Here is a 25,992-nt window from a genome sequence, read left to right as displayed (position 1 = left end):
ATGTATGTATGTATGTATGTATGTGTATGTACTTTCTTACTAGTGGCCCAGTGGGTGTGGGACTGGGACTGGCCTTTCTATTTCTTCTTTCAAATCCTTTCCCCTCCTCCTCTTCGAGCTTTTCTTGCTGTTCACTGACGAACGCAGGTAGGTTTCGTTGTTTTTGCTTTGTTTATGATAGATACCATGGAGAAGAAAGGTACGCGAGGGATTCATAATACTCTGAAGAGATGCACACGAAGCCAGGTAACTCAAACCCAAACCCAAACCCAAACCCAAACCCAAACCCTACCAATCGATTCTGATTCTACTGATATTCGTGAATTCACACAATTGATTCACCATGATTCTCAAGCAAATATTTGTGGTGGAGATACTATGATCAATGATAGTGTTGATGATGATGATGATGATGAGAGATCAGGGGATACTGAAGTTCTCCCTCACAATGATGATGACGATGATGATGGTGAATGTGGTAGTAATGTTCAATCTGCCCTCAAACATGAGGATTTATTGGCTTTACAAAGCAAAAATGATGTATTCTTCGTAAAAGGAAAAATTGATCAATCCGTAAAAGAGAAAAGTGATCTGTCCTTGTCAAGAAAACACAGGTCGCTCGATGTAAGTAAATCGATCAATGAACTTGGAGGTGGAAACGTCACTAAAGTTCATGACTTTGATATATTTAAATATGATTCCGATGCTACAACAGAAGAAGAAAGAGAAGACGAATATAAAGAATATGAACATAGAAAAGATGCTGATAATGCATGCCTTGAAACAACTACCACGCCTCCATTCAAGGGAAGAAACGGTAACTAATTTTGTTTGTTTTGTGTAGATATGGAGGTATACAATTTCCTGTACATATATACTTTCAAGCATTCATTTTTATTCTTTTAATGCAGATACTATTTCAGACAATAATGTACCTCATAAGTCCAACTTTCATGACATCAACTTACACAACCATGAGGAAGATAACAATGTGTTGTTAGCGAGTACACAAAAACTTCAAGATAGCAGTGATAAGGATTCACCAACTACTTTGTATGCATCTGGTTTGAGGCCCAAAAGCATAGGTTCTGTAAGGGCAGCTTCATTGCGTGCATCAGGTCTGAGGGCAGCTATTGAGAATGCAAGGGCGAGTTCATCTAGTAAAGTTGTTACTGAATTCCTAAGGACTGGTAAGGATGATTATAGAATTGAATCAGCAGCTAATACCCATGAATTCACCCATAAGGGTGTCAATGATGAATTAGAGAAACAAAGTTTTGAGTTTGTAGGGACAGAACTTTTACATGATACAAGTCAAGTATGTGATATCTCTGTAACTCAAACCCCACCAAAGATTACGATGGGACCTGATAATGCAAATAAATTTTCTCCTCGCATGTCTACATCGAGACTGAAGTTGAATAGGTTGAGCACTGAGTTTAGTCAGTCAAAGTCTAGACAAAAGGCACGGAAGCTTGTATTTGATTCCAAGGAGGAAATGCCTGTTTTCTCAAATTATAAACTAGAAAATAGTGATGAAAAAGTGGAATCCATGTCTCTCCAAGTAGATCAGAAAAAACACATGAATCTGTCTCCATTGGAGCAAACAATGTCATTGGCGTCTGGAATCAATGTATCTACAAATTTGACTTGTCTTGAATCGCAAGAACCAGGTGAGGAGTCACAAAGAAATGCTTTAGATGTGGTTGATAAACTGGTTTGGCTTGATGTAACTTGCACACCTCAAGAAACATTAAGGAATAATGAACCTGTGCTTCTTTCTGGAGAAGGTCATTTGGGTACGTCTGGTCTTAAGTCTCTGGCTCAAGCAGCTCAAATGAAGGCATTGCATGAGAAGATGGATGTGTTTGATTGGATTGATAGCCAAGCAGAAGAAGAATCACCTTTGGCTGGCAAAGATATCTCTGATAAGGACAAAGAACATAGTAAACAGGTAGGGGCTTCCAAGTTAATTGCATGTATGAAAAAACATTTCAGTTCTCGTAAGATAAAACAGAATGGAAATTATAAACAAATTGCAGAGCCTAATATTCGAGTGGAAAATGCCATTAGTTATCCTGCAGTTGTTCAGTCCTCTGCTATAAAACTAGCATCAGTCAAGAATATGGAACCTAGTGCTGAGCAGGGTTTGATAATGCATACTTTATTAACTACACGACTTAAAAATAGAAGTAGATTAGAGTCTCCTTCACGCAAGCTTAGAGTTGCTTCGTATGGCAAAAGAAAAACTGTGTCTAAAAAGAACGCATTTGAATCAGAGCGTCTGTCAGCTAGATTGTTGCAGAAACAGAAAACTAATAAGGTCATTGAAGTGAAGGAAATTATTGAAATCACACCATCAGAGCATATGAAGGCATCTAATGAATCAGAGCTTGGTTGTGTAATCCAAACTTCCAGAGAAGCAATAGTGGAAACAGATGTGAAAAAACCTGTTGTGAAGACCTTGAAAAAGAGAAACTCATTAAGTGATGATACCACCCAAAATTTGAAAAAGAATGAAAGCATACGACCTGCAAGAACAATTAAGCTGGGGGGCAGAAAAGTTAGTTCCGACAGCAGAAATGGAGATGTTCTAGAAAACCTTCTAAAGGAAAAGGAGAAGATAGACACGATGAAAAGGGGTCCTAAGACAAGATCAAAAGCTCTAGATGCCAAAAGCAAGATGCATGATAAAAGAGAAAATTCTATTATAGCCACAAAGTATAATTCTGAGATACTCATGTCCACTAATAACAAAGAAGAGACAACTCTGGTAGAGCGTAAGAGGAAAAGGAAGGCTGTATCTGAGTGTAATGTTCAGACATTCAAATGTCAGAAAACAGAGAGTGATGCATCTTTGCCGAAGAGTAAAATCCTTCGCTCCAATAAGTTGAAAAACGTGGATATTGAAGCTCCAATCTTATGCAAAGAAAGAAATGACATTATCAATAAAAATTTTGTGCAGAAACCCACAGGTAGTGGAAAAAAGCTAGAGGTTCATCCTGAAGACAAAGAAGAAACAAAAGGAAAGAAAACTGACACGCTTAATTCAGAAAAAGCTTGTCAAGGACATAAAAGTAAGCCAAATACAAGAGGAAACAGAAGAACCCCTATCTCTGAAATTGTATCAAATTTAGATAGCTCAGTTTTTCTGGACGAACGAAGGAGGCAAAAGCGAAATCCAAGCTGCATTCGAGTGCTGTTTAGTCACAGTTTGCCTGAAGAAATAACCAAAAACCAAAAGAAGGTCAGCATAAGATTCAATAAAGATACTAGGAAATCTTTTACAGTATGTGTGTGCTTGAACACATGGATAATATTTTTCCTTTGTCAACTATAGATACTAACAAAGCTGGGGGGGCATATTGCAACATCAGCCTCTGGATGCACTCATTTTATTTCCTGCAGCTTTGTTCGAACAAGGAATATGCTAGTAAGCATGGCTTCTGGAAAAGTGGTTGCAACACCCCAATGGTTGGAGAGCTGCAGTCAGGTTCATTACTTTGTGGATGAACAAAACTTTATTTTGCGGGATGAGAAAAAAGAGAAAGAGTTGGGTTTCTCTATGCACTCATCACTAGCTGCAGCCCGCCGCAAGCCACTTCTGAAGGTATCCATGAGATAATGGTGAAAACTCAAAAATGCATAGAGGAGAAGATGGGCCATTATGATATAGAAAATAGTTGGTTTGTAAAATTCAGATTGAAATAAAGATGATTTCAATATAAAACAAATCTCAAAGCAGAATCTATGTGACTCAATATGATCCTCCTGTAGCTAGAAGAATCAGACTAGAAAATAGCAAGGTAACATTAGAGCCTGCAATGTGCTATTAAAGGAAGGACCGACACAAGGCATGATTCTGTGCAAAAGAATTCTTATGGTTGAAGCAGAGAATAAAAAGGAAAACCCGCAAACATAGAAAATCGAAGGCAGAAAAGCTATAATAAATGAGAGTTCATCACATTTTGAGCAAGACATTTATTTAAATCATGGCTTATTTCTCTTGTAATTTACTGTTATGCACCAACATTTCTGTTCTTTTTTAAATTAGGAATTGTCTGCAAGTAAAGAATAGGGTTTGCATCCAAAGAACTATAATTAGGGTTTCATGAGGCAGATTGAAACATCACAGCTCTGATTTGTAGGGAATCCCATTTATAGAACAAAATGAGAACTTGTCACAAAGTTGCTGTGGTTTACTAAAAATGTGAATAATCTTGAATATAAATATGAAGTCACTAAACTGTGGTTAGACTTATGTTTGAGTGGAAAATCTAGAAGTAAAGGTTGCCCATTTCATTTTTGTTTTCCTACAATTTTAAAAAGTAAAAGAAACATGCAAATGAAGTCTCACTAATTTAATATCCTCACATTTCCTTTTTGTTTTTATTTCAGGGCCTTGACATTGTTGTGACTCCAAATACAACTCCTGATCCTGAGGCTATGAAAGAAATAATTGAAACTGCTGGTGGTAAGGTATGTGCAGACACTTGTTATATCAGTACTGCATATTCATAAGTCAATAACTAAATGCTAGATAATTGGATCCATTTGTTGTTTCCAAAACATTGCTCAGCACAATCATTGTATGACCTCACGTTAGCATTTATATCGGAAACATTGAGTGTCATTGTTGTCGCAATTTATCAGCTTATGAGGTGGTAAAAGATTATAATGATGCGTTATTAATGATATCATATTCCATATAACATTTCATTGTTAAACATAGAAATAAAGGTGTCAGATTCTTTCTGAATAAGGTCCATGCATCTCGGCTTGTTTAATCTCCATCGTGCTTTGCTATAGCTCACCTGTCTTAGTGTTATTCTTATTCAATAAGTCTATATCATATATTTAATGTCTGCCTGATGTCATCATACTCTACAATGTTCTGTGTTCATTCAACATTGGAGAACAACACTCTTTAAGAGTGTTTGTCAGCAAGCATTTCACATATGTATCCATTTGGTTAACCAATTCTATTGTGTCATCGCGTGATTTTAAGTTTTCCTTTTTGATGATTTGTGTGAAATTTCAAGTGGTGACAGATATATCATAGTTTGTGCTCGTTTTTGCTGAAGCTTCTCGGTGTATGTTTTGTAATGTGCTCGAAATGGTTACAGGTTGTCCAAAATACTTTAGAATTTCTCCAATCAGATGCCAGCCAAGGGGGAAAGCTTGTAATTGCAGATGATAAGGATTATGATTATTGCCTTCAGTTCCTAGAGAATGGTATTGTGATGCATATAGTTCAAATTTATCTCTAAATTCTAGATATGGTAGTTGACTTAAGTAATTATATCATTCTGGTTTGGAGTAGATATTTTTAAAAACAATTTGCTGCTGTGTTTTCCTTTACTTTGAGTACTTTGATTATATGATTTTGGTAGCTTTGTTATCTGTAAATATGGTTTGATATGGTTATAATGGAAGGTTTGATTATGCAGGCTTTAGAGTGTATTCTACAGAGCTCATATTGCATGGTATTGTCACACAACACCTGGATTTCTCAAGGTTAAGCCTAAAGCTTTGATTTTGTTTTATATGCACTTGCAAAATTAATATGTAGTGTTCTCTAAATTTATTTTGAAGTTTTCATTGCATATTGCTTGTTGAAAGTTTGATAGCGTCTGGCAACTCTGAAAAATGATTATTTATATCTGGTTTAACTGTGGTATTTTGGACAGTTCATTGTGAAATCAAACTTTGAATTATTTTAGATTGAACTATTTGTTTAGGTGACACCAGAAATCCGCACAGCTCTAGCTAGCTGAGAGATATTGTAGGCATCTCCAAACTTCCGTATAATTTAAAAATTAATTGTATTACTAAATGAAATCGGGATGAGAATGTTCTGTTAATTACGTGTGATTGCTCATCTGCACCAACGAGTCTTTAGTTTGAACAATTTTTTGAGGCACTTCTATTAAAATGAAACATAGAGGCTACAATTTTGTATGGAAACTTTTGTAGACGTTTTTTTGTTTAGAGCCACACAATATATACGTATAGGAAAATATTATTACATTATTATTAACTGGAGAATATTATTATTATTACAGGAATCAAATCTTACAAAGAAGAAATACCAGGAAGGTGGGGAAAACCAACATAAAGCACAAGTGATGATGCCTGATTCCTTATTGTCTCATGTATAGTCTTGTAAAAAGAGTTAGCAACGGCATTATCATACTGTATTGTATTCCCCCCCCCCCCCCCCCCGTGAAGAGATTTTTATTGTATGCTCCATGCATTCTAAGTCAGAATCCGTGATAGAAATGGTGCTCTTTCAGAGTATGTGTATATATACCTATGGATCCATGTATATCTATGTATCTATGTTTGGAGTTTTTTTGTCCTGTGGGGGGCATTAGTAAGTAAACAAGCTTCATACCTGCCAATCAAGCTTGTAAATAATTTGAGGTAATACATCTATCAGCTTTTGGTAGTTACGAGAAAATAAAAGCAGTGCTAAAACCTAGGTCCTTGCAGAATATAATATTTAACTCTTAATTGCCAGTAACCCTTATATATATTTTATAGTTCTTTCGTGTTTGTTGGCCAAACTATTCAATCAAGCAATGCAAATTAATTGAATTGATCAAACAAGCAATAGAATAGTATTGGGTACCTTTATGATATTCACTACTATTGGGCAACGATAACTGCAAATGCTCAATAGTTACATGGTAGAATTGTCATGTCCCTTTGATCTCTCTTGATTGACTACACTACTATAATATTTGACTTAAAGATAATAGTAGTCACTAAGTATCATTAACATAGTTACTATGGTAACACCTTAGCATGCATGTGGGACCTCCTTGGAATGAATAACTGCAAATGAGGTTATGTTTATAATAACCTCCATGGAGCACCTCGATGACAATACACCTAAGATGTCTATGCATCTCAAATATTCTTAGTGTAGAATCATAGGAGAGAGTAGGGATTGGCAACGGTTCGGTTTAGGCTTACCTGGTTTGGCCTTATCCAAGCCAAACCGGTTAAGCCTAAACCATTTTGGGGTTCTCAAACTACCAAACCAAACCTATCCGATCCCTAAACCAGTTTGGGACAAAACTACAATACTATTAGAACTCATATACAACTTTAGAGAGGTAGTCCATTGTTTTGAGGAAATCATTACATGAAAGGGGAAGATCAGAGGCATGAAAATTTTACGATCAGAGGTATGAAACTTTGAGATGAGAAAATGAGATGGAAGTAGATAACCTCTTCGTCTTGTTAGGTGCTTGTACTTTGACGAAGAGAAATAAGTAATCTTGGAATTCTTGAGATCAGAGATATAGAAGTTTTTAAGATTAGAAAAATGAAAATTGAAGGGTTGAGATGTTGAAAATATCAGATTAGAAAAAAATGAAAGTTGAATACCAGAAGCTTAAGATTAAAAGACATTAGAGAATTTCAAGAGCAGAGCTGTGCAAGCTTTAAGATCAACAAAGATGAAGCATTGAAGATCAGATCTATGGATGTTAAAAAGTAAAAGAAAGGTGGGAGTTTAAGGTTAGAAAGAAAAAAGATGTAAGTTTCTGATTAGAAAAACAGATGGAAATTTAAGTTTGGAGCTTAAAGGTATGAAAGATGTTAAGATCAGAAAAATAGATGGAAAATGTTAACAGCACCAAATACAAGATTTACCATTAATGTATCACATTTTAACATTGATTTACAAAGCTTTGGGCTTGGATTACCATTGGTATACCAGATTTTGGGCTTGATTTACCAAATTTAGACATTGATTTACTAACTTTCTAACCATCTAATTTCTAACTTTAAGTTTTTATTTAACTAAGACTCTAACCTAATTATTAAATCACATATTAAACGGCTTAACCGGTTTGAGCTAGTTAGGCAAGGTTCAAGCCAAGCCAAACCGAGCTCAAACATTTTAGGCAGGCTCAAGTCTACGCCGAGCTGTTGCCGATCCCTAGGAGAGAGAGAGAGAGAGAATATAAAATTGCTATGAGTTGGGTATCATGGAACAATATATGTACCCCAAATGGGAGTTGCATTATTAAATTTAGAAGATCATATGGTGGCTCAAAGATTCAATCTTTTAAAAGGTATGTGCATAGGTACCTTGGGTAGAAATAATTAGTTATTTTGTGGAAAAGGTTGGTATATACCATGGGAAAACGAGAATTACAGCCTCGTGGTGGAATGTTGTTGTAAAGAAATGGAGACTGTAGGTGATCTTGTGTAACGGAAGAAAACTGTGGAGTCCATGTTGCTGGACCTAAATGATTTACCACTAACCTAAAGTTAATCGTTCAGTTATGTCAAGGGGTGAGTGCTGTGTCAAGCGGGCGGATGCATGATGAACGCTTTTCAGGAAAAGAAAGGCGTTCTTCACATCCATTTGATGGAGGTGCCACCCTCTAGTAGCTGTGAGTGCAATGACTCTCCGAACAATTGTCATCTTTGCCACCAGGGCAAAGGTCTCCTCATAATTGAGTCCGTACGTTTGAGCATATCCTTTTTGTTGAGCGGACAAACTCAACCGAATCCGGATCGGTGTCTGGAATCAAGAGCCGGATCGGATTATATCCAGTAGGCCGTTGGAGGTCTACAATCTTAGCCTAGTACGTGGTAGATTCCTTGGAGTTAAGTGTCAATCGCTCGTATGAGCATTGAAGTACATGTCAGTACCTTCTACCAGTCCTTTCATGGACTTGTATAAAAGTGCTCACTTAGCACATTGTATGTACAGAGACATTTTAGTGTTTTGGAATATACATGTTTTCTGTGTTCTGCTCTAACTCTGTTTCTCCTGTGTACTCTGTGATTCAAGGTTCCATTAAACTTGTATGTATTCTGTTGCTATCCGGTTGAGCCGGTTCAGTCTTAGCTTCCGCATATTCTCTTTCACATGGTATTAGAGCGTGAGGGTTGAGAACCTCTACAACCGACGAGCGATTTCCAAAGACAAACCCCTAACACTTGGTAGAGAACAAAAAAAGAAGGTCAGAATGGACAGAGGAATGACTAGCTCGCTCCCGACATAGAAGCTTGACAGATCCAACTACGCATCTTGGTCGTACAAGATGCAACAGTACCTGCTCGGGCATGGCTATTCGAGTTATGTCAACGAAGCTAATGATATGGCGCCTGATGCGGCACACAGGGACTTCCCGATTTGGGAACAAGCAACAAGTAGAGTTATGTACTGCTTTGCGTCCAATGTCGACAACCGGCTGCTGAGCCATATCCGGGACACCAAGACGCCGAAGGAAGCTTGGGGAAACCTGAAGGTCTTTGCCACAAGCACCACGACCCAGAAGCTGCAACTTCGATAGGAGTTGAGTAATATCTGACAGAAGGACATGTCAGTGGCCGACTATACGGCCCGGATCAAAGACATCTGCGACTCACTTGCTTCTATCAACATAACCGTCGAGGAAGATGAGATGGTGCATGTTTGTCTCAAGGGCCTGGCGTAAAAGTTTGGAGCATTCCGGACTACAGTCTGTACAAGGGAGAATACGCCCTTGTTTTTCGAATTACATTCGATGCTCCTAGTAGGGGAGAACCATGCGGGTGCCAACAATAGTTTTGGATCCTCCGTAAGTAGGGGGAGTCAAAGTGCCGCTGGAAACTGGCAAGAGAAGAATGTAATGGAATGTTGGTACTATGGCCGGAAGGGTCACAGAGAGAGTGAGTGTGGAAAAAGCGTGTTGATTCGGAAAAGTCCGGATCCCGCAAGGCCGAACGGGGAAGCCGGCAAAGCTCGCACTACTCGGAAGGACCGGAAGGATCCGGTTCTATAAATGGTTCGGACCTAGCCTTTGTGATGAAACACAAGGCTAACTCGATGAAGAAAAACACCTCGAAACTGAACGAGGTATTGTACGTCGATTCCAGAGCATCAAACCATATGACAAGCCACGCGGAGTGGTTTGCTTATCTAGAAAAACCGGAACAACCAAGGGTGGTCGAAACCGGAAACGACACCCCACATACCATCGAGCACATCGGAGAGGTTCCCCTCAACCATGTCGGGCGGAAGGGAAAGCTGAGGAACGTCCTGCATGTTGTTGTGTTGTAAATACTTTTGCTCAACAAAGTGGTTGGAAGATAGTAAAATATGGACACAAGCTAGTTATGACACTTTAGGCATGATGGTGGATGCTTTAGTCGAAGGTAGATGTGAAGAATCAAGATGAATTGATGTGACATAATCAAAGAGTGCGTTTACAATAGGCAGTCAATGTTTTGGTCGTAATATTTCAAGGGAATATTGGATTTCAATAAATAAACATTCTTTGGAAAGCTTGCTCGATGTGCTACAAATGTCTAGAAGGGGTCGTGGATAGAATCAAGCGTCTTCATACCCAAAATAGAAGATCTATCGGTTACATGCAAAGGAAAGTGGTTGAAGTGTTACATGTGGGACAGGTGGCAAGATACATGCAAGAACTAACAATTAAGCCCCTATTGTATATAAGTATGAGTGTGAAAGCCTTGGGAATAGGATAGCCATAGAATATCTCTCTTGATGTAGTGTGTGTTTTATATCTGTCTTCTTAATAAATACTTTATCCTCATTCTCCTTTCCTTCTTTCATAGATTATGATACATATCTTTGTCAATTCCAATCTCCTATTTGTTGTACATGAATGATTATCATAAAATGTTGTAAACCCTCTTTGGTGTAGTGAGAATTTATATATATACTCTTGATATAGATCCTCCCCTTTCATATTTCTTCATTGATTGTCTTTGTCATACCCATTCATCTCCTTTTGTGTTTGTGGTCTTTTTTAAACTCAAAGATGTTGTTATGGTGCCCTATGATGATGTGCCTTGTGTGTTTCTAGATGTATTGTGCTAGAGTTTTGAGAGGCAAATTCTTGCGCAACACGTTTTGGTGCCCCCACTGAGGAACAATCTTGACAACTATCGAGGACTTTCGGTTTTGTCATAATCAAGGCCAAGTATTTTAATATTGGAATTGGTGGTATTATTGCTTGTTTTGCATATTTTGGCACTTGGGTGTTTCGAAATAATGGCGGATCTCTTTAGTGAGCCTTTCACTGGGACGAATAGTGATGTTGTGCAATTCGTGCGTCGGTTGAAGATTTGGGCTCTACATGCTAGGAAGAGTGATGCTGATGTCGCGATAATGGTAAGCCTTTTGTTGGATGGTCCGGCTTTAGATTGGTATGTAAGGTTAGTGCCTATAGAGGTAAAGAATGATTGGGCACGTTTACAACAAGCATTGTTAACCCAATTTCAAAAAACTGAGACTCCAGAAGCTATTTGGAAGGATATTAGAAGAGTAAGGCAAGGGTATGGGGAGGATATTAGGGATTTTATTAGGAGGTTTGAAGATTTATATAGGAGATTGGAGAGATTAGGAAATGATCAAGTTCCACCCGATTTTATGAAGCATGACCAATTTATCGTGGCCTTGCATGAGGATATTAAAGAGAAGGTAGATGATAAGGAACTTGAATCTTTTGAAAGGAAAAAGAAGTGGCAATAAGTAAATGGAGAAAGAGGATTAGAAAGCTTGGGAGGGACATGAAAGAAGATGATGAAGCTATTGAAGGTGCGACATCATACATTCACAGGGTACATGAGAAAAGTCCTGATGTGTCTTCACGGCGAGAGTCTTCTACAAGTGGGGCCATGGATCTTGCACAACAAGTGGCAAAGATGGCTGATGAAGTAAGTAAGCTTTGTATCAACCAAGATGAACTTACAAGGTCTATGCAAGTTTCTCAACAAAAGAAAGATATTGGGAGGCCGAATCCCAATGTGCAGTGTTATAATGGTTTTGAACGAGGAGATATTTCACCAAATTGCCCACATCCTAAGCACGAAGGAGGAGGTATTGCCCCGATTCCAAGACGAGTAGAAGAGCAAAGGTCACAAAATCAAGTAAATTCTCATGGTGTTAATTTGATTGAGTTTAAGAAGAATGATAATGTAAAGGATGCATTAAATACAACATGTGGGAAGGTCATGTTAGATGGGGATTCATATGATGTTTTAGTGGGAAAGAGAGCTCGTGTAGAAGACCACGAGGGAGGATCAAGAATGCGAACTAGGTTGCATAATAAGGTGAAAGATGGAGCAATATCACAAGAGGGAGAACCTAGTAAGCATAGGGATAAGCAATGAATGAAATCTCTAGAGTCAAAGAGGAGGATAGCTATCAAGGATTATCCACTAGGTTTAAATCAAGAATCATATTCCTTGTTGAATGACTTGAAAGAAAGAAAAGTGGATATGACCTTTGCCCAAGCTTTAGAATTAGTTCCTAAGCTACGTAGAGAGTGGAGGAAAATGGTGAGTATTTCTAAGAAGGGTAGAAGGGCAACCAATACTATAGGTAGAGTAGATACTCAAGATATTCCTCGAATATGTTACAATCATGAAAAAGATTTGTTGCCAGTGTCAAGGGCAAGTGGTGGCCCCAACATATGTAGATGGTGGTGCACAAGTATGTGTCATAATGGAGGATACGACAAGCAGATTACAATTAAAGATTAATAGAAAACATGCATATAACATGAATATGCCAAATAATGCAGTAGTGCGATGTGTGGGAGTAGCAGAGCAAGTAAAGTTGTATGTGTTAGGGCAACAAGTATTGGTGGATTTGCACGTCATGCTAGCAAGACCAAGGGCTTATCCACTAATACTAGGAATACCATGGTTGATGGGTACGAAAGTGAGACAAGATTGGCATCGTGGGGAATTAGAATTGTTCACCAATAAGCCTCATGGTCAAAGAGTGAAGTGTGATATGAAGACAGGACAATTACTTTATTTCCCAGATGGTAGACTAGAATAAGAAGGGCAAGATGATGTTGAAATTTTTTCAGATGAGGAATCCTTTTCTTCAAGTGAAGATGATGAGGTTGACGATGAGTATGAGGAATTACACATAGGAGTCGACCTATGTGGTATTGGGTTAGAACCCACCAAAAGTCAGCCCAATGTGCCCAAGGAGGAACTCATGGTAATGTTATCCCCTAATTTGACTGAAGAAGAGAGAAACCAATATTCCATGTTATTCGATAAGTATCCTAAGTTGTTTGCTACGGAGCATATACTCAGATGAGGGGAACACATTCTGTGTTACACGAGATAAAGTTGCATAGCAATGCAATGCTAGTTCCTCAAAATCTCAGAAGGTTAGGAAATATAAGAAGAGAGATTTTGGAGGAAGAGGTAAGCAAGTTGTTGGCTGCTGGATTTATTCGACGTGTAGATGATGTTGATTGGATATCCCCAGTGGTTATAGTGCCTAAGAAGAGTGGCAAGTGGAGAGTATGTGTGGATTTCAGACCTTTAAATGCGGCAACCAAGAGACATCATTGCCCAATGCCTTTCCAAGATGAAATATTGGATGAAGTGGTGGGACATGAAAGGTATTCAATATGTGATGGTTTTTATGGATATTTTCAAATAGAGATTGCACCCGAAGATCAAAAGTTGACTAGTTTCATCACTCCATGGGGTGTATTTTGTTACACTAGGATGCCTTTTGGGTTGGTTAATGCTTATGCAACTTTTCAAGAATGGATGGATAGGTTGTTAAGTCCTTTCTTTGGAAAATTTGCAATGTCATTTATGGATGACATAGGAATATATAGTGATAGAAAGAGTCATGTAGAAAAGCTTGATCAAATTTTTGCTAAAATAGATGAAGATGGAGGTCAATTGAATCCTAATAAGTGAAAAATTGCACATAGTAAAATTATTCTACTTGGGCATGAAGTTAGTACTAATGGGATTGCCCTTGATCCAAGTAAAGTAGAATCTTTACTATTGATGGATGCTCCGACTTCTACAAAGCAATTGTTAAGTTTCGTTCAAAAGGTACGATATCTTTCACGTTCATTTCAAATGTTAGTAGAGTATATTCAACCACTAGAAAGAGCCTCAATGAGAGATCCATTTGCGTGGGGAAGAGTGGAGCAAAATGCCTTTGAAGAAGTAAAATATAGATTGAGTACTCTACCCATCCTAATGCCACCTAATTGGGATCAACCATTCTATGTTAGTTTGAGTGTGGGTGTTGAAGCAGTAGGTGCAGTATTAATGCAAAAAGGTATTAAGCAATCATATATGCGTCCAATATATTATATTAGTAGGAAGATGTCAATGGTAGAGAAGAAGAAAAACTTGTATGGGCATTGGTGTTTTCCCTCCAAAAATAGAAGTTGTATTTGTTAGGAAGAATCACAATCATTTTAATTTCATGTGCTTTGATCCCTCATATGTTAAGATTTCCAGGAGATAGCCCACGTATGAAACGGTGGATAATGAGTATACAAGAGTTTGAAGTAAGTTTTATTAAAGAAGAAACTACTAGGTCTAAGATGGCGGATTTGTTTAGCTATAAGGAGCTTGTGCCAACTAAGAATGTAAAAGAGATAGTGTCAAGAACTGCACACTCCCTATGCGCAACGCTCGGCCACAACCGAGCTTAGAATCATACACAGAACACGGGAAACGAAAAAAACACACGACACAAAGGAGAGAAGAGTACACAGGATGTTTAACGTGGAAAACCCTGAGAGGGAAAAACCACGGGAGTCCACAGACTCCAAACTATCACTATATCACAATGATTACAACAGTGAGCTCACGGAGGCAACGACCTCGCGCTCACGACCTTCGCCACAGACGGCGGTTACAACAGAGGCAACGACCTCTTCCTCTCTCTCACTCTCTGTACACTGTTACGAGCTCTCTCTTCTTGCACCAACAAGAATGACAACAACAGTATCAAAAGTTTGCCCTAAGTCATATTTATACTAATATGACTTTTCGGCTATTTACAAATATAGCCACGATGGACTCTTAGAAACATATTTACGAAAATGTCTCTTCATCTGCAGAGCGCTCCTCACCGGGCCTGCATCATCCGGATCTTGCCGGGCACTCGTCATCCGGTTCTCACCGGGTCTGCACTATTCGGCTCTCCGTAGTCGGGTACTCCTCATCCGGTTCTCATCGGGTCTGCACTATCCGGCTCTCCGTAGCCGGTACTCCTCATCCGGTTATCACCGGGTCTGTACCATCCGGCTCTTCGTAGCCGGGTATTCCTCATCCGGTTCTCACCGGGTCTGTACCATCCGGCTCTCCGTAGCCGAGTACTCCTCATCCGGTTCTCACCGGGTCTGCACCATCTAGCTCTCTGTAGCCGGGTACTCATCCGGTTCTCATCGGGTCTGCGCTATCCGGCTCTCCGTAGCCGGGTACTCCTCATCCGGTTCTCACCGGGTCTGTACCATCCGGCTCTCCGTAGCCGGGTATTCCTCATCCGGTTCTCACTGGGTTTGTACCATCCGGCTCTCCGTAGCGGGGTACTCCTCATCTGGTTCTCACCGGGTCTGCACCATCTGGCTCTCTGTAGCCGGGTACTCCTCATCCGGTTTCGGCCTCGGTCGAGTTTGCTCATTAGCACTGTTCTTCTCCCTTCCCATCCGGAGGGACCTGTCTCCCAACAAACTCCCCTTTCACTCCAGCATGGGGTGTCTGACTAGTCCGACTCGCTTCCGGCATGCATCCAGCTTGTCGGGTATCAGTACTTTGGTCAGCATATCTGACCCGTTCTCGGCCGTGTGGATCTTCGTGAGCGCGAACTCCTGGTCATCTACTCTTTCCCGGATCCAGTGATACCTTCGCTAGATATGCTTCATCCGGGAATGGTAGGCCGCATTCTTAGCAAGGTAGATGGCACTTTGACTATCGTAGTAGAGCCAATATTCATCTTGCCTGATACCGAGCTCTCCGATAAAGTCCTTCATCCATAATATTTCCTTTCCGGCTTCGACAGCCGCCATGTACTCCGCCTCCGTGGTTGACAACGCAACCATCTTCTGCTTGCCGGATAACCTGCAGTTTGCCGGAAGTGTCGATCCGACCGGTTTTGCATCTGACATGTTGAACCGCTGAAGCACCTTTGTCACATACTTCTCCTGTGACAACCCTAATTGCTTCATTGACCGGTTCCGGATGATATGCATCCCCAACATCTGTCTTGCTGGACCCAAGTCTTTCACTGAGAAGGTCCGGTTGAGAGCCTTCTTCAGCATCCGTATTTTGTCTTGGTCCCTCCGACGATCAGCATGTCGTCCACGTACAGAAGGAGTATTAGGAAGTTGCCTCCTTCGAATTTCTTCACAAACACGCAGTGATCGGCCTGTGTCTTGTGGTACCCTTGATCGGTCATGAAGGAGTCGAACTTTCGGTACCATTGTCGGGGAGCCTGCTTCAGTCCGTACAGGCTCTTCCTCAACTGGCATACCAGGTGCTCCTTCCCTTTCACCATGAATCCTTCCGGTTGCTGCATGTAGATCTCCTCTTCGAGGTCACCATGAAGAAATGCCGTCTTCACGTCCAGCTGCTATACCTCGAGGTCCATGCTTGCCGCTATACTCAGCACCGTCCGGATGGAGGTCATCTTTACTACCGGGGCAAATATCTCGTCGAAGTCGACGCCATTCTTCTGCTGGAACCCCTTCACCACGATCCTGGCTTTGTATCTCGGGGGGTTGCCGGCATCTCCCGGTTTCAACTTGTACTCCCACTTATTTCGGAATGCCCGCTTTCCTTTCGGCAACTCCACCAATTCGTACGTATGGTTCTCATGCAGGGAATCCATCTCATCCTGCATGGCACTTAACCATTCGCGGCTGTGGGTGTCATCCTTCACCTCTACGAAGCTTTCTGGCTCCCCCTCATCGGTTAGCAGCACATGCTCTACATCTGGAAATCTCCGGGGGGCTCTTCTCTCTCTGAGAGGATATCTCCGTCTTTGGGCTTCGGTAACCGGCTCCTCCATTTGCTCTTCATCCGAATCCGATTCGGGGTCTTGGCCGGTTCCGGTTTCAGCTTCCTCTACTTCTTCTTCTGCCGGTTCGGTATCCTCACCGTAACCGGCTAGTTCCTCGAATGCTAACCGGTCTCTTGCCGGTTGGGTCTGCTCATCGTAGAATCGATCCTTGCCGGTCGACTCGGAGTTCCTTATCTTCTTCTCCGACTCCCAGTCGGCGAGCGTCTTGTCCTTCATGAAGATAATATCTCGACTCCGGAATACCTTCTTGTCGACCGGGTCCCACACTCGGTAGCCGAACTCATCGTTGCCATAACCGAGGAATATGCATGGCCGGGTCTTTGGATCTAACTTTTCTCTCCGGTCCTTAGCTACATGCACGTACGCGAGACACCCGAATACCTTCAGATGCCGGTAGGACACTTCCTTACCGGTCCATATTCTCTGTGGCGTGTCTCCGTCCAAGGGTACTGAGGGTGATCTGTTTATCACATATGTCGCCGTCTACAATGCCTCAACCCAAAACTTCTTGGGTAGTTTTGCATGCGCTAGCATACTCCAGACCCTCTCCATTATGGTCCGGTTCATCCTCTCGGCCAGCCTGTTTAGTTTCGGCGTCTTTGGCACGGTAAATTCGAGCCGGATTCCTTTCGAGCGACAGTACTCCTCGAACTACCCCCGGTATTCACCTCCATTATCTGCTCGAACTGCCTTCAGCTTCCGGCAGGTTTCTCTTTCCACTCTCGCGTGGAGCTCTTTGAAGACGGATAGCACCTTATCCTTCGTCTTCAATGGTGTGGCCCACAACTTCCGGCTGTGGTCATCTATCAACATCACGAAGTACTGCGGTCCGGCATGTGACTTCGTGTCCACTTGACACACATCCGTATGCACCAACTCCAGTGGCGCATTACGTCTCATCGGTGGCCTTGATCGGAAGGAGGTTCGGTTTTGTTTACCGGCCAGACAATCAGTGCACTTCTCCAAGTGCACATTCTTCACTGGAATGAGGTTGTCGTCAGCAAGCCTCTTCATCCCCTTCTCGCTCATGTGACACAGCCTCTTGTGCCACAGCTCACTGGTAGTGTCGGATGCCACGTTCACTTCCTCCGGACATAACCGGGCATTCATCAGGTACAATGTGTTTACCTTCCGGGCCCGAGCCACAATCATGCTCCCTTTGCTGAACTTCATGACACCGTTCCGAATGCTACCCGTGTAGCCTTCATCATCTAGTCGACCGGTTGATATAGGTTCAGGCGAACCTCCGGAACGTGTCGGACATCCTTTAGCAGCATCTTGCATCCGGTTGGTGTCGTCAGCCACACGTCTCCTAAGCCGACAATTCGGCATGTACCTTCATTCCCCATCCGGACACAACCGTGATCACCGGATGTGTAGGATGAGAAGCATTTACGGTCCGGGGTAAGGTGGAACGACGCTCCGGAGTCGACCACCCAGGTCATCTCGTCGCCGGCAAGGTTTATCTCACTCCCCTCAGTGATGAGCATCAACTCTTCTTCACTTGTCGCGATTGCCGTCGTTCCCTTCCGGTCCGTTCCCCTCCAGTCTTTACCGTTCTGGTCCAGTGTCCCCTTCGAATCGGTACCGTCGGTTTCCTTGTCTTTCCGGAAATGGCGACAGTTCTTCTGGAAGTGTCCCGGCTTGCCACAATAGAAGCAAGTAGGCCTCCCCCTTGACTTTGACCGTGTCCCCAACTTTTCCCGGTTCTGGGGACTACAGTTTCTATGTCTTCCGCGTTCCGATTCGGTAAGGAGCGCTTTGGAGTCGGAGCTCGTATCCTTATCTTTCCGATGCGCCTCCTCATCTAGCAAGCTCGACTTCACTCTTGCTAGGGATAACCGTTTCCCTTCCGGCCCGACGTTGCCCAAGGTGACAACCAACGTCTCCCAACTATCTGGGAGGGAATCGAGCAGGAGCAGCACTAGTACCTCATCGGCGAGAGGTACTTCTAATGAAGTTGCCTGGTGGATCAGCCCCTGGAAGGCATTCATGTGCTTCGCCATGCGGGAGCCGTCTTGGTACCGGAGTCTTACTAGCTTCCAGAATACCGAAACCTGATTAACAACATTTTTGTTTTGAAACATGATGCCGATCTTCTCCCAGAGCTCATGAGCCTTGCTCTCTTCATTGAAGTTGTTGTATAGGCTCATGTTGATGAAGCACCGTATGTACGCCGTTGTCTTCATGTGCATCACCTCCCATATCGTGGTGTCGATTTATTCCGGTCTCTTCTCCCTGAACTGAACCGGCAACCAAAGCTCTTTAACCACGAGCATGTCCCTCATCTTCGACTTCCACACCCAATAGTTGGAGCGGGTAAGCTTGAACATGCCTCCCAACGAATCGTCCATTTTCTATGTCGTTTCGCTCTGATACCACTTTGTCAAGAACTGCACACTCCCTTCCCTATGCGCAACGCTCGGCCACAACCGAGCTTAGAATCATACACAAAACACGGGAAACGAAAAAAACACACGACACAAAGGAGAGAAGAGTACACATGATGTTTAACGTGGAAAACCCTGAGAGGGAAAAACCACGGGAGTCCACAGACTCCAAACTATCACTATATCACAATGATTACAACAGTGAGCTCACGGAGGCAACGACCTCGCGCTCACGACCTTCGCCACAGACGGCGGTTACAACAGAGGCAACGACCTCTTCCTCTCTCTCACTCTCTGTACACTGTTACGAGCTCTCTCTTCTTGCACCAACAAGAATGACAACAACAGTATCAAAAGTTTTTCCTAAGTCATATTTATACTAATATGACTTTTCGGCTATTTACAAATATAGCCACGATGGACTCTCAGAAACATATTTACGAAAATGTTTGTTCATCTACAGAGCACTCCTCACCGGGCCTGCATCATCCGGATCTTGCCGGGCACTCGTCATCCGGTTCTCACCGGGTCTGCACTATCCGGCTCTCTGTAGCCGGGTACTCCTCATCCGGTTCTCATCAGGTCTGCGCTATCCGGCTCTCCGTAGCCAGTACTCCTCATCCGGTTCTCACTGGGTTTGTACCATTCGGCTCTCTGTAGCCGGGTACTCCTCATCCAGTTCTCATCAGTTCTGTACCATCCGGCTCTCCGTAGCCGAGTACTCCTCATCCGGTTTCGGCCTCGGCCTATCGGCCTTGGCCGAGTTTGCTCATCAGCACTGTTCTTCTCCCTTCCCATCCTGAGGGACCTGTCTCCCAACAGATAGATGATCATGTTGAACCAATCAATGAATCTGAAATAATGTTGAAAAAATTTGAAGGGGTATTATATTTTGATGGTGCTTTTAAGCAAAAAACAAAGATTGCAAGAATTGGATATGCTTTCATGAATAGAGAATGCCATGAGTTATGGAGTGGAAGTGATCACATTGAAGCAAATAGTCACAATGAGGCTGAGTATCCTAGCTTAATTCATGCCTTACAAGTATGCATGGAAAAAGGAATTAGAAGTTTGATGGTAAAGGGAGATTCATTGTTGATTATAAGACAAGTGCAGGGTGTGTGGAAGGTGCAAAAGGCTAGTCTTCGTCCCCTTCTCCAACAAGTGATGCAATTGCAACGCCAATTCTTGGAATGTCAATTTCAGCATATCGCAAGAGATAAGAATGCAAGGGCTCATGAGCTAGCAAGCAAGATAGTAGCACAAGAAATGGGAGTGCATGTTATAAATATGCCATCATAAAAAGGTCGAGAGAGCCTAGAAGAGGACGAATATGTTTTAAGGATAGGAAGGGCTAGAAAAGAGCTCCCATATCATAGGCGTCTTGCCCTAACACATCGTGCACAAAGGTATGTGATAAATACATGATGATCTTTATTTGAAAGATATAGATGGGGTGCTTAAACGTGTATTATGGCATGATGAGATTCAAGAGTGTTTGTCTATGTGTCACGAGGAAGGATGTGGAGGCCATTTTGGAATAGAATATACTAAAAGGAAGACCATGCAAACTCAAGTAAAATGGGCAAGCATGTATAGGGATGTGGTACATTGGTATAGGTCATGTCATGAATGTCAATTATATCAACAAAGAAGATTAATGCCTGAACCTCCAGGGAGGATTATTAGCTATACGATATTCTCTAAGTGGGGTTTAGATGTCATTGGGCCATTACCGAGTTCTACTAGTGGCAAAGTATACATTATGTCAACAGTAGAATATGTTTCACGATGGCTAGACGCACGGGCTATGTGTATTGCAACAAGCAAAGAAATGGCAAAGTTGGTTTTTGAACAAGTAGTATGTAGATTTGGTGTGCCTTTGGAGTTAGTTACAGATAATGGTCCTGAGTTTAGAGGAGATTTTATTAAAGATTTGGTAACTCATTTGGAGATTCCACATAAAAGAGCTACTCCATATCACCCACAATGTAGTGGATTGGTGGAGTCCTTTAATGGGACTATACAGAAGCTATTGTTCAAGCTTGTGGACTTGTATCCACGGAGTTGGGATAAAGAGTTAAACAAAGCACTATGGGCATGTAGGATGACACATAAGCTTTCCACAGGTTTTACTCCCTTCCACTTAGTATATGGGGAGGATGCAATGATGCCTGCAAATGTGTTGTTTCCTTCTATTCAAATGATGGAGTGTTTAGGAGTGCATGATGAATTTCAAATGGATGTAAGAAAAGAAGCTATGCATGATTTATTTTGGAAAAGAGATGACGCAATACATTTCTATGAAGACTTGTGTCAACGACGGGATAAAAGAAGTCAAGCACTAGCAAGGAAAAAAAAACATGGAGGGTATGTTGGTCTTAATATATAATAGTTCCTTGGATAAGAATTTTCAAAGAAAATTCAAGCATAGGTGGGATGGACCTTATGTAATCCACAAGAGGTTTACCAATGGTACATATGAGCTAAAGAGTATGGATGGGTCATTAATGAGAGAAAGGATCAATGGGGTGAGATTAAAGCCATATCATTTATGCATAATGAGTTCCTCAATGACAATGGCTTCTTAAAGTACAAAGAATGAAACGTTTACTTGTACATATTTGTGAACTGTTTTTAGGTATTTGCTGCTCGAGACAAGGATAAGGTATATATAGAGGATATTGGTAGTTTACTAGTGTTCAACTAGAAAAAGCTTTGACTTTATCAAAGCTTTCCTTGGAGGGGGCTAAAGTGTTGTGTTGTAAATACTTTTGCTCAACAAAGTGGTTGGAAGATAGTAAAATATGGACACAAGCTAGTTATGACACTTTAGGCATGATGGTGGATGCTTTAGTCGAAAGTAGATGTGAAGAATCAAGATGAATTGATGTGACATAATCAAAGAGTGCGTTTACAATAGGCAGTCAATGTTTTAGTCGTAATATTTCAAGGGAATATTGGATTTCAATAAATAAACATTCTTTGGAAAGCTTGCTCGATGTGCTACAAATGTCTAGAAGGGGTCGTGGATAGAATCAAGCGTCTTCATACCCAAAATAGAAGATCTATCGGTTACATGCAAAGGAAAGTGGTTGAAGTGTTACATGTGGGACAGGTGGCAAGATACATGCAAGAACTAACAATTAAGCCCCTATTGTATATAAGTATGAGTGTGAAAGCCTTGGGAATAGGATAGCCATAGAATATCTCTCTTGATGTAGTGTGTGTTTTATATCTGTCTTCTTAATAAATACTCTATCTTCATTCTCCTTTCCTTCTTTCATAGATTATGATACATATCTTTGTCAATTCCAATCTCCTATTTGTTGTACATGAATGATTATCATAAAATGTTGTAAACCCTCTTTGGTGTAATTAGAATTTATATATATACTCTTGATAGAGATCCTCCCCTTTCATATTTCTTCATTGATTGTCTTTGTCCTACCCATTCATCTCCTTTTGTGTTTGTGGTCTTTCTTAAACTCAAAGATGTTGTTATGGTGCCCTATGATGATGTGCCTTGTGTGTTTCTAGATGTATTGTGCTAGAGTTTTGAGAGGCAAATTCTTGTGCAACAATGTCCCGACAATCACAAAGAATCTTGTGTTAGTCGGACAGCTTGTCAACCAAGGGATGCAGGTCCGGTTCACACACCTCAGGTGTTTCATTGAAGAAGATGGCAAAGTCATCGCACAAGGGCGCCGAGACGGGAGGATGTTTATCCTCGAGATGAATGATGTTGGCACCGCTATGTTCGCAAAAGGGTAAAAGGTCGAGTCGGACATCGACCTGTGGCATAAGCGGATCGACCACATCAACTTTCGGAAGCTTCAGGTGTTGCAGTTGGAACACATAGTTTTCGGGTGGCCGAAGTTCAGTGGCCGGAAAGGGCAAATATGTGAAACCTGCCAACTCGGCAAGCAACATAGGCTTTCGTTCCCCAATCAGAAGAACCGGAGCCGGAATTGGCTCGATCTCATTCATTTGGTTGTGTGTGGAGTGGCACAGAATGTGAGCATTGGTGGGAGTTGGTATTTCGTCTCCTTCATTGACGATTTCAGTCGACACACTTGGATCTATTTGATTGAGAAGAAGAGAAAAGTTTTCTCATGCTTCTGGGACCTAAAGAATCATGTCAAACGCGAGACCAGAAGAAAGATCAAATGTCTGAGATCAGATGGCGGAAAAGAATACTTTTTCGACCAATTCACAAATTATCTGCAGATGAAAGGAATCCGACGGGAGTTCTCTTGCAGATACACGCCGGAGCAAAACAACATGGCCAAGCATCAAAATAGGACGTTGGCAGAAGCAGCCATGGAAATGCTCGAGGAGAAGCATATGCCGAAATTTTATTGGGCCAAGCAATCCATATGGCTGTCTATGTATAGAATCACATATCAGCCTCAGGGACAAAGGTGTCACTGCACGAATTGTATTTCGAGCGGAAGCCGAATTTGGCACACCTTTGGGTGTTCAAGAGCATTGCATATGTGCATGTAAGGAAAAAACGAGGAAGTTAGACACGAAAGCTGAAAAGTGCATTCTCGTCGGCTACTCGGATGAACAGAAGGGTTATAAGTGTTATAACCCCCGATCAATAGTGGTCTAAGTTAGCTGAGATGTTGTTTTCAATGAATCAACATCCTGGTACTTCTCTCCACCCGAGTTTGAGCCGATTGCTATTGATGATCCGGTGGAATCCGGAACATACAGAAGCGACATGGAATTCGAACATCCGGATAGTTCGACTTCTCTTTGGATGAGTGGACCGAATCTGGACTAGTTGAGCTGGAATGGTCAACCGGATGACGAGGCTGTGAGTAGTGAAGACTAGGCCGTGCTCTCCCCGCGCAAGGAATCGAGGAGATGGTTCAAGCGCAAAGAAAAGGGGAAGAAGAAGACGCCGGAGTACGACGCCGGTCGAGTTGAGTCGGATGGGTATACAAATTGAAATACAACGCCGACGACTCATTCAATAGGTACAAGGCCCGAATAGGAAACCCTCGACCTAAGTGGTATGCCTCTCTCCCTCAAAATAGGCAACCCTTCATAAGTGACCCCTCCCTTCCTTTTATAGCCCGAGGAGGGAGGGACCTTACAATGTGGGATAAAATTTCCCCTCTCTTTCTATACACCATATCCTAGTTTACATGTGCACATTTAGCACACCACCGACTTGCCCTTCCCACCCCGGTTTCCGCCTATGGACGAAAATCTTCACGACATCCACCCCCACCAAACCGCACATCCACCGGTATGTGCCAAGAAAGGAAAAGGGTGAGAGATTTCGGCGACGGTGATCAACTAGGTCTTTCGCCTTATCGGCACCCAACCGTCTTCCCGGTCCCTTGCCGGCGCCGATCCATCTTGCCGGCTCCTTACCGGCCCCTACCCGTCAGCTCCATCCTATCCACCACGTCCACCGTGTGTCCTCGAAACGGCGGCTCCATCCGAACCGCCATATCCACCACACGCGCCTTCCTCCCCGGTCGGTCCTCCCGAACATCATTGCCGATCCGGTGACTCTTTCTTTGTCCACCACGTAGGTCCTCCGATTAAGCCCTTGGTCACCCCATTTACTCGCCGGATTCTGCCCCTCGCATACCGCTTGTGTTCTATCTCTGGCTCGATCCTCCCTTCGTCTCGAACACCTCGTGCCGATTCCCTTCGTTTCGCGCTCACGTTCCGTAGGCTCTTTCCGTGGGCCCTTGTTGTCTCCCGAACATGCGCTCGTTCTTCGGTCCCTCGACGACCTCATTACACGCTCCTCGCTTCTCCGTTGCGCGCCGTGCTCTCTCGCCGTAGAGCGTACCGTCATCCCGTCACCGATTCATCTCGTCTCTCGTCCTCTTGGCCCGCTTGGCCTCGCATGCCTTCCAAGACGCCGCGCTTCCGTAGCTCGTTGCTCTCCACGCACCTCCTCCGGTTCTCAAGACATAGCCTTCCATGCTCGCCGATCATCCTCGTGCTTGTCGTTTGGCCCTTACGCGGCCACATCGCACGTCTCGCACTCCGCTCCACTCTGCATACCCTTTCGAAAAGGTACGTTGCTTCCTCGACATCCGTGTCGGTGCTCTCGTCTTCGGTGTCCTCCGCAACTTCCGATGTTGCCGCTTCACCCCGAGGTACACCCTCTTGGTCCACCTCGCATGTCCTCCGGATGCGCTCCGGATCTCTCATGTCGCACTCCGGTTTCCGCCCTTTGCGTTGTCGTGAAGATTTTCTGCAATAGTGTGAAAATCCCATAAAACGTACAAAATCAAGTATAAATCACATAATACAATAATTGTGAAGATAACATTTTAAATAAATTTAATATCTAAGTACAAAATGATGGAGGTTTCGAATGCACTTTATTACACGAGAAACGGACAACTAAATGTCAAGATATGAGGGTATAAAGTTTATGAAAGGAAAAGAGAAAATTGTGAGATATCCCACATAGGCACGACAAATACGGCTCTCATCATATATAAGGTGGAGCAAAAGATATTATCTTTGTGTCTATGTGTGGAGCATAGAGAGTTCAAGGTAACTTGAACTAAGAGTGGAGGTGGGCTAGCTACTCGTAAAGGGTTTTGGCCAACCAAAACCGGACCGACGATGGAGCCGGTGATCCGGTGGCGGCATCCGACGAACCGGCGTCCGGCGACTAGATAAATAAATATATACATATATACATATACAAGGAGGACAAGTAAGGATTCAAACCTTGCACCTCCAAGTTAGGAGTCAATTGGCTTACCA

The 25,992-nt window shown here is 42.4% G+C and overlaps 2 protein-coding genes across 2 annotated transcripts; both read left to right on the top strand.

Moving 5' to 3' along the window:
* Positions 1-99: 99 nt before the first annotated feature.
* On the top strand, positions 100-6,404 carry LOC147857132 (uncharacterized). Its single transcript, XM_087328532.1, has 7 exons — positions 100-817; positions 912-3,247; positions 3,341-3,610; positions 4,399-4,479; positions 5,127-5,235; positions 5,451-5,517; positions 6,066-6,404. Exons 1-7 carry the CDS (start codon positions 175-177, stop codon positions 6,127-6,129), a joined length of 3,570 nt encoding a protein of 1,189 aa, XP_087184658.1. The 5' UTR covers positions 100-174; the 3' UTR covers positions 6,130-6,404.
* A 7,522-nt stretch (positions 6,405-13,926) lies between these two features.
* Positions 13,927-20,538, top strand: LOC147857131 (uncharacterized). The gene is made up of 3 exons (XM_087328132.1): positions 13,927-14,092; positions 14,278-14,408; positions 20,059-20,538. Exons 1-3 carry the CDS (start codon positions 13,927-13,929, stop codon positions 20,536-20,538), a joined length of 777 nt encoding a protein of 258 aa, XP_087184258.1.
* Positions 20,539-25,992: the final 5,454 nt, after the last annotated feature.

The sequence above is a fragment of the Azolla caroliniana genome, unplaced genomic scaffold, assembly GCF_043228905.1.
Source record: "Azolla caroliniana isolate FFs.n. ecotype wild unplaced genomic scaffold, voAzoCaro1.0.p SCAF_12, whole genome shotgun sequence".
In the NCBI taxonomy this organism is placed as follows: Eukaryota; Viridiplantae; Streptophyta; class Polypodiopsida; order Salviniales; family Salviniaceae; genus Azolla; species Azolla caroliniana.
This window is presented reverse-complemented; position numbering and strand designations above follow the sequence as displayed.

Coding starts and splice junctions, on each gene's coding strand:
- LOC147857132 (XM_087328532.1), top strand. CDS start 175: ATGATAGATACCATGGAGAAGAAAGGTACGCGAGGGATTCATAATACT. Junction 818..911: donor TCCATTCAAGGGAAGAAACG/GTAACTAATTTT, acceptor CTTTTAATGCAG/ATACTATTTCAGACAATAAT. Junction 5,236..5,450: donor CCTTCAGTTCCTAGAGAATG/GTATTGTGATGC, acceptor TTGATTATGCAG/GCTTTAGAGTGTATTCTACA.
- LOC147857131 (XM_087328132.1), top strand. CDS start 13,927: ATGAGAGATCCATTTGCGTGGGGAAGAGTGGAGCAAAATGCCTTTGAA. Junction 14,093..14,277: donor TGCAGTATTAATGCAAAAAG/GTATTAAGCAAT, acceptor TAAGATTTCCAG/GAGATAGCCCACGTATGAAA. Junction 14,409..20,058: donor AGCTTGTGCCAACTAAGAAT/GTAAAAGAGATA, acceptor GTCTCCCAACAG/ATAGATGATCATGTTGAACC.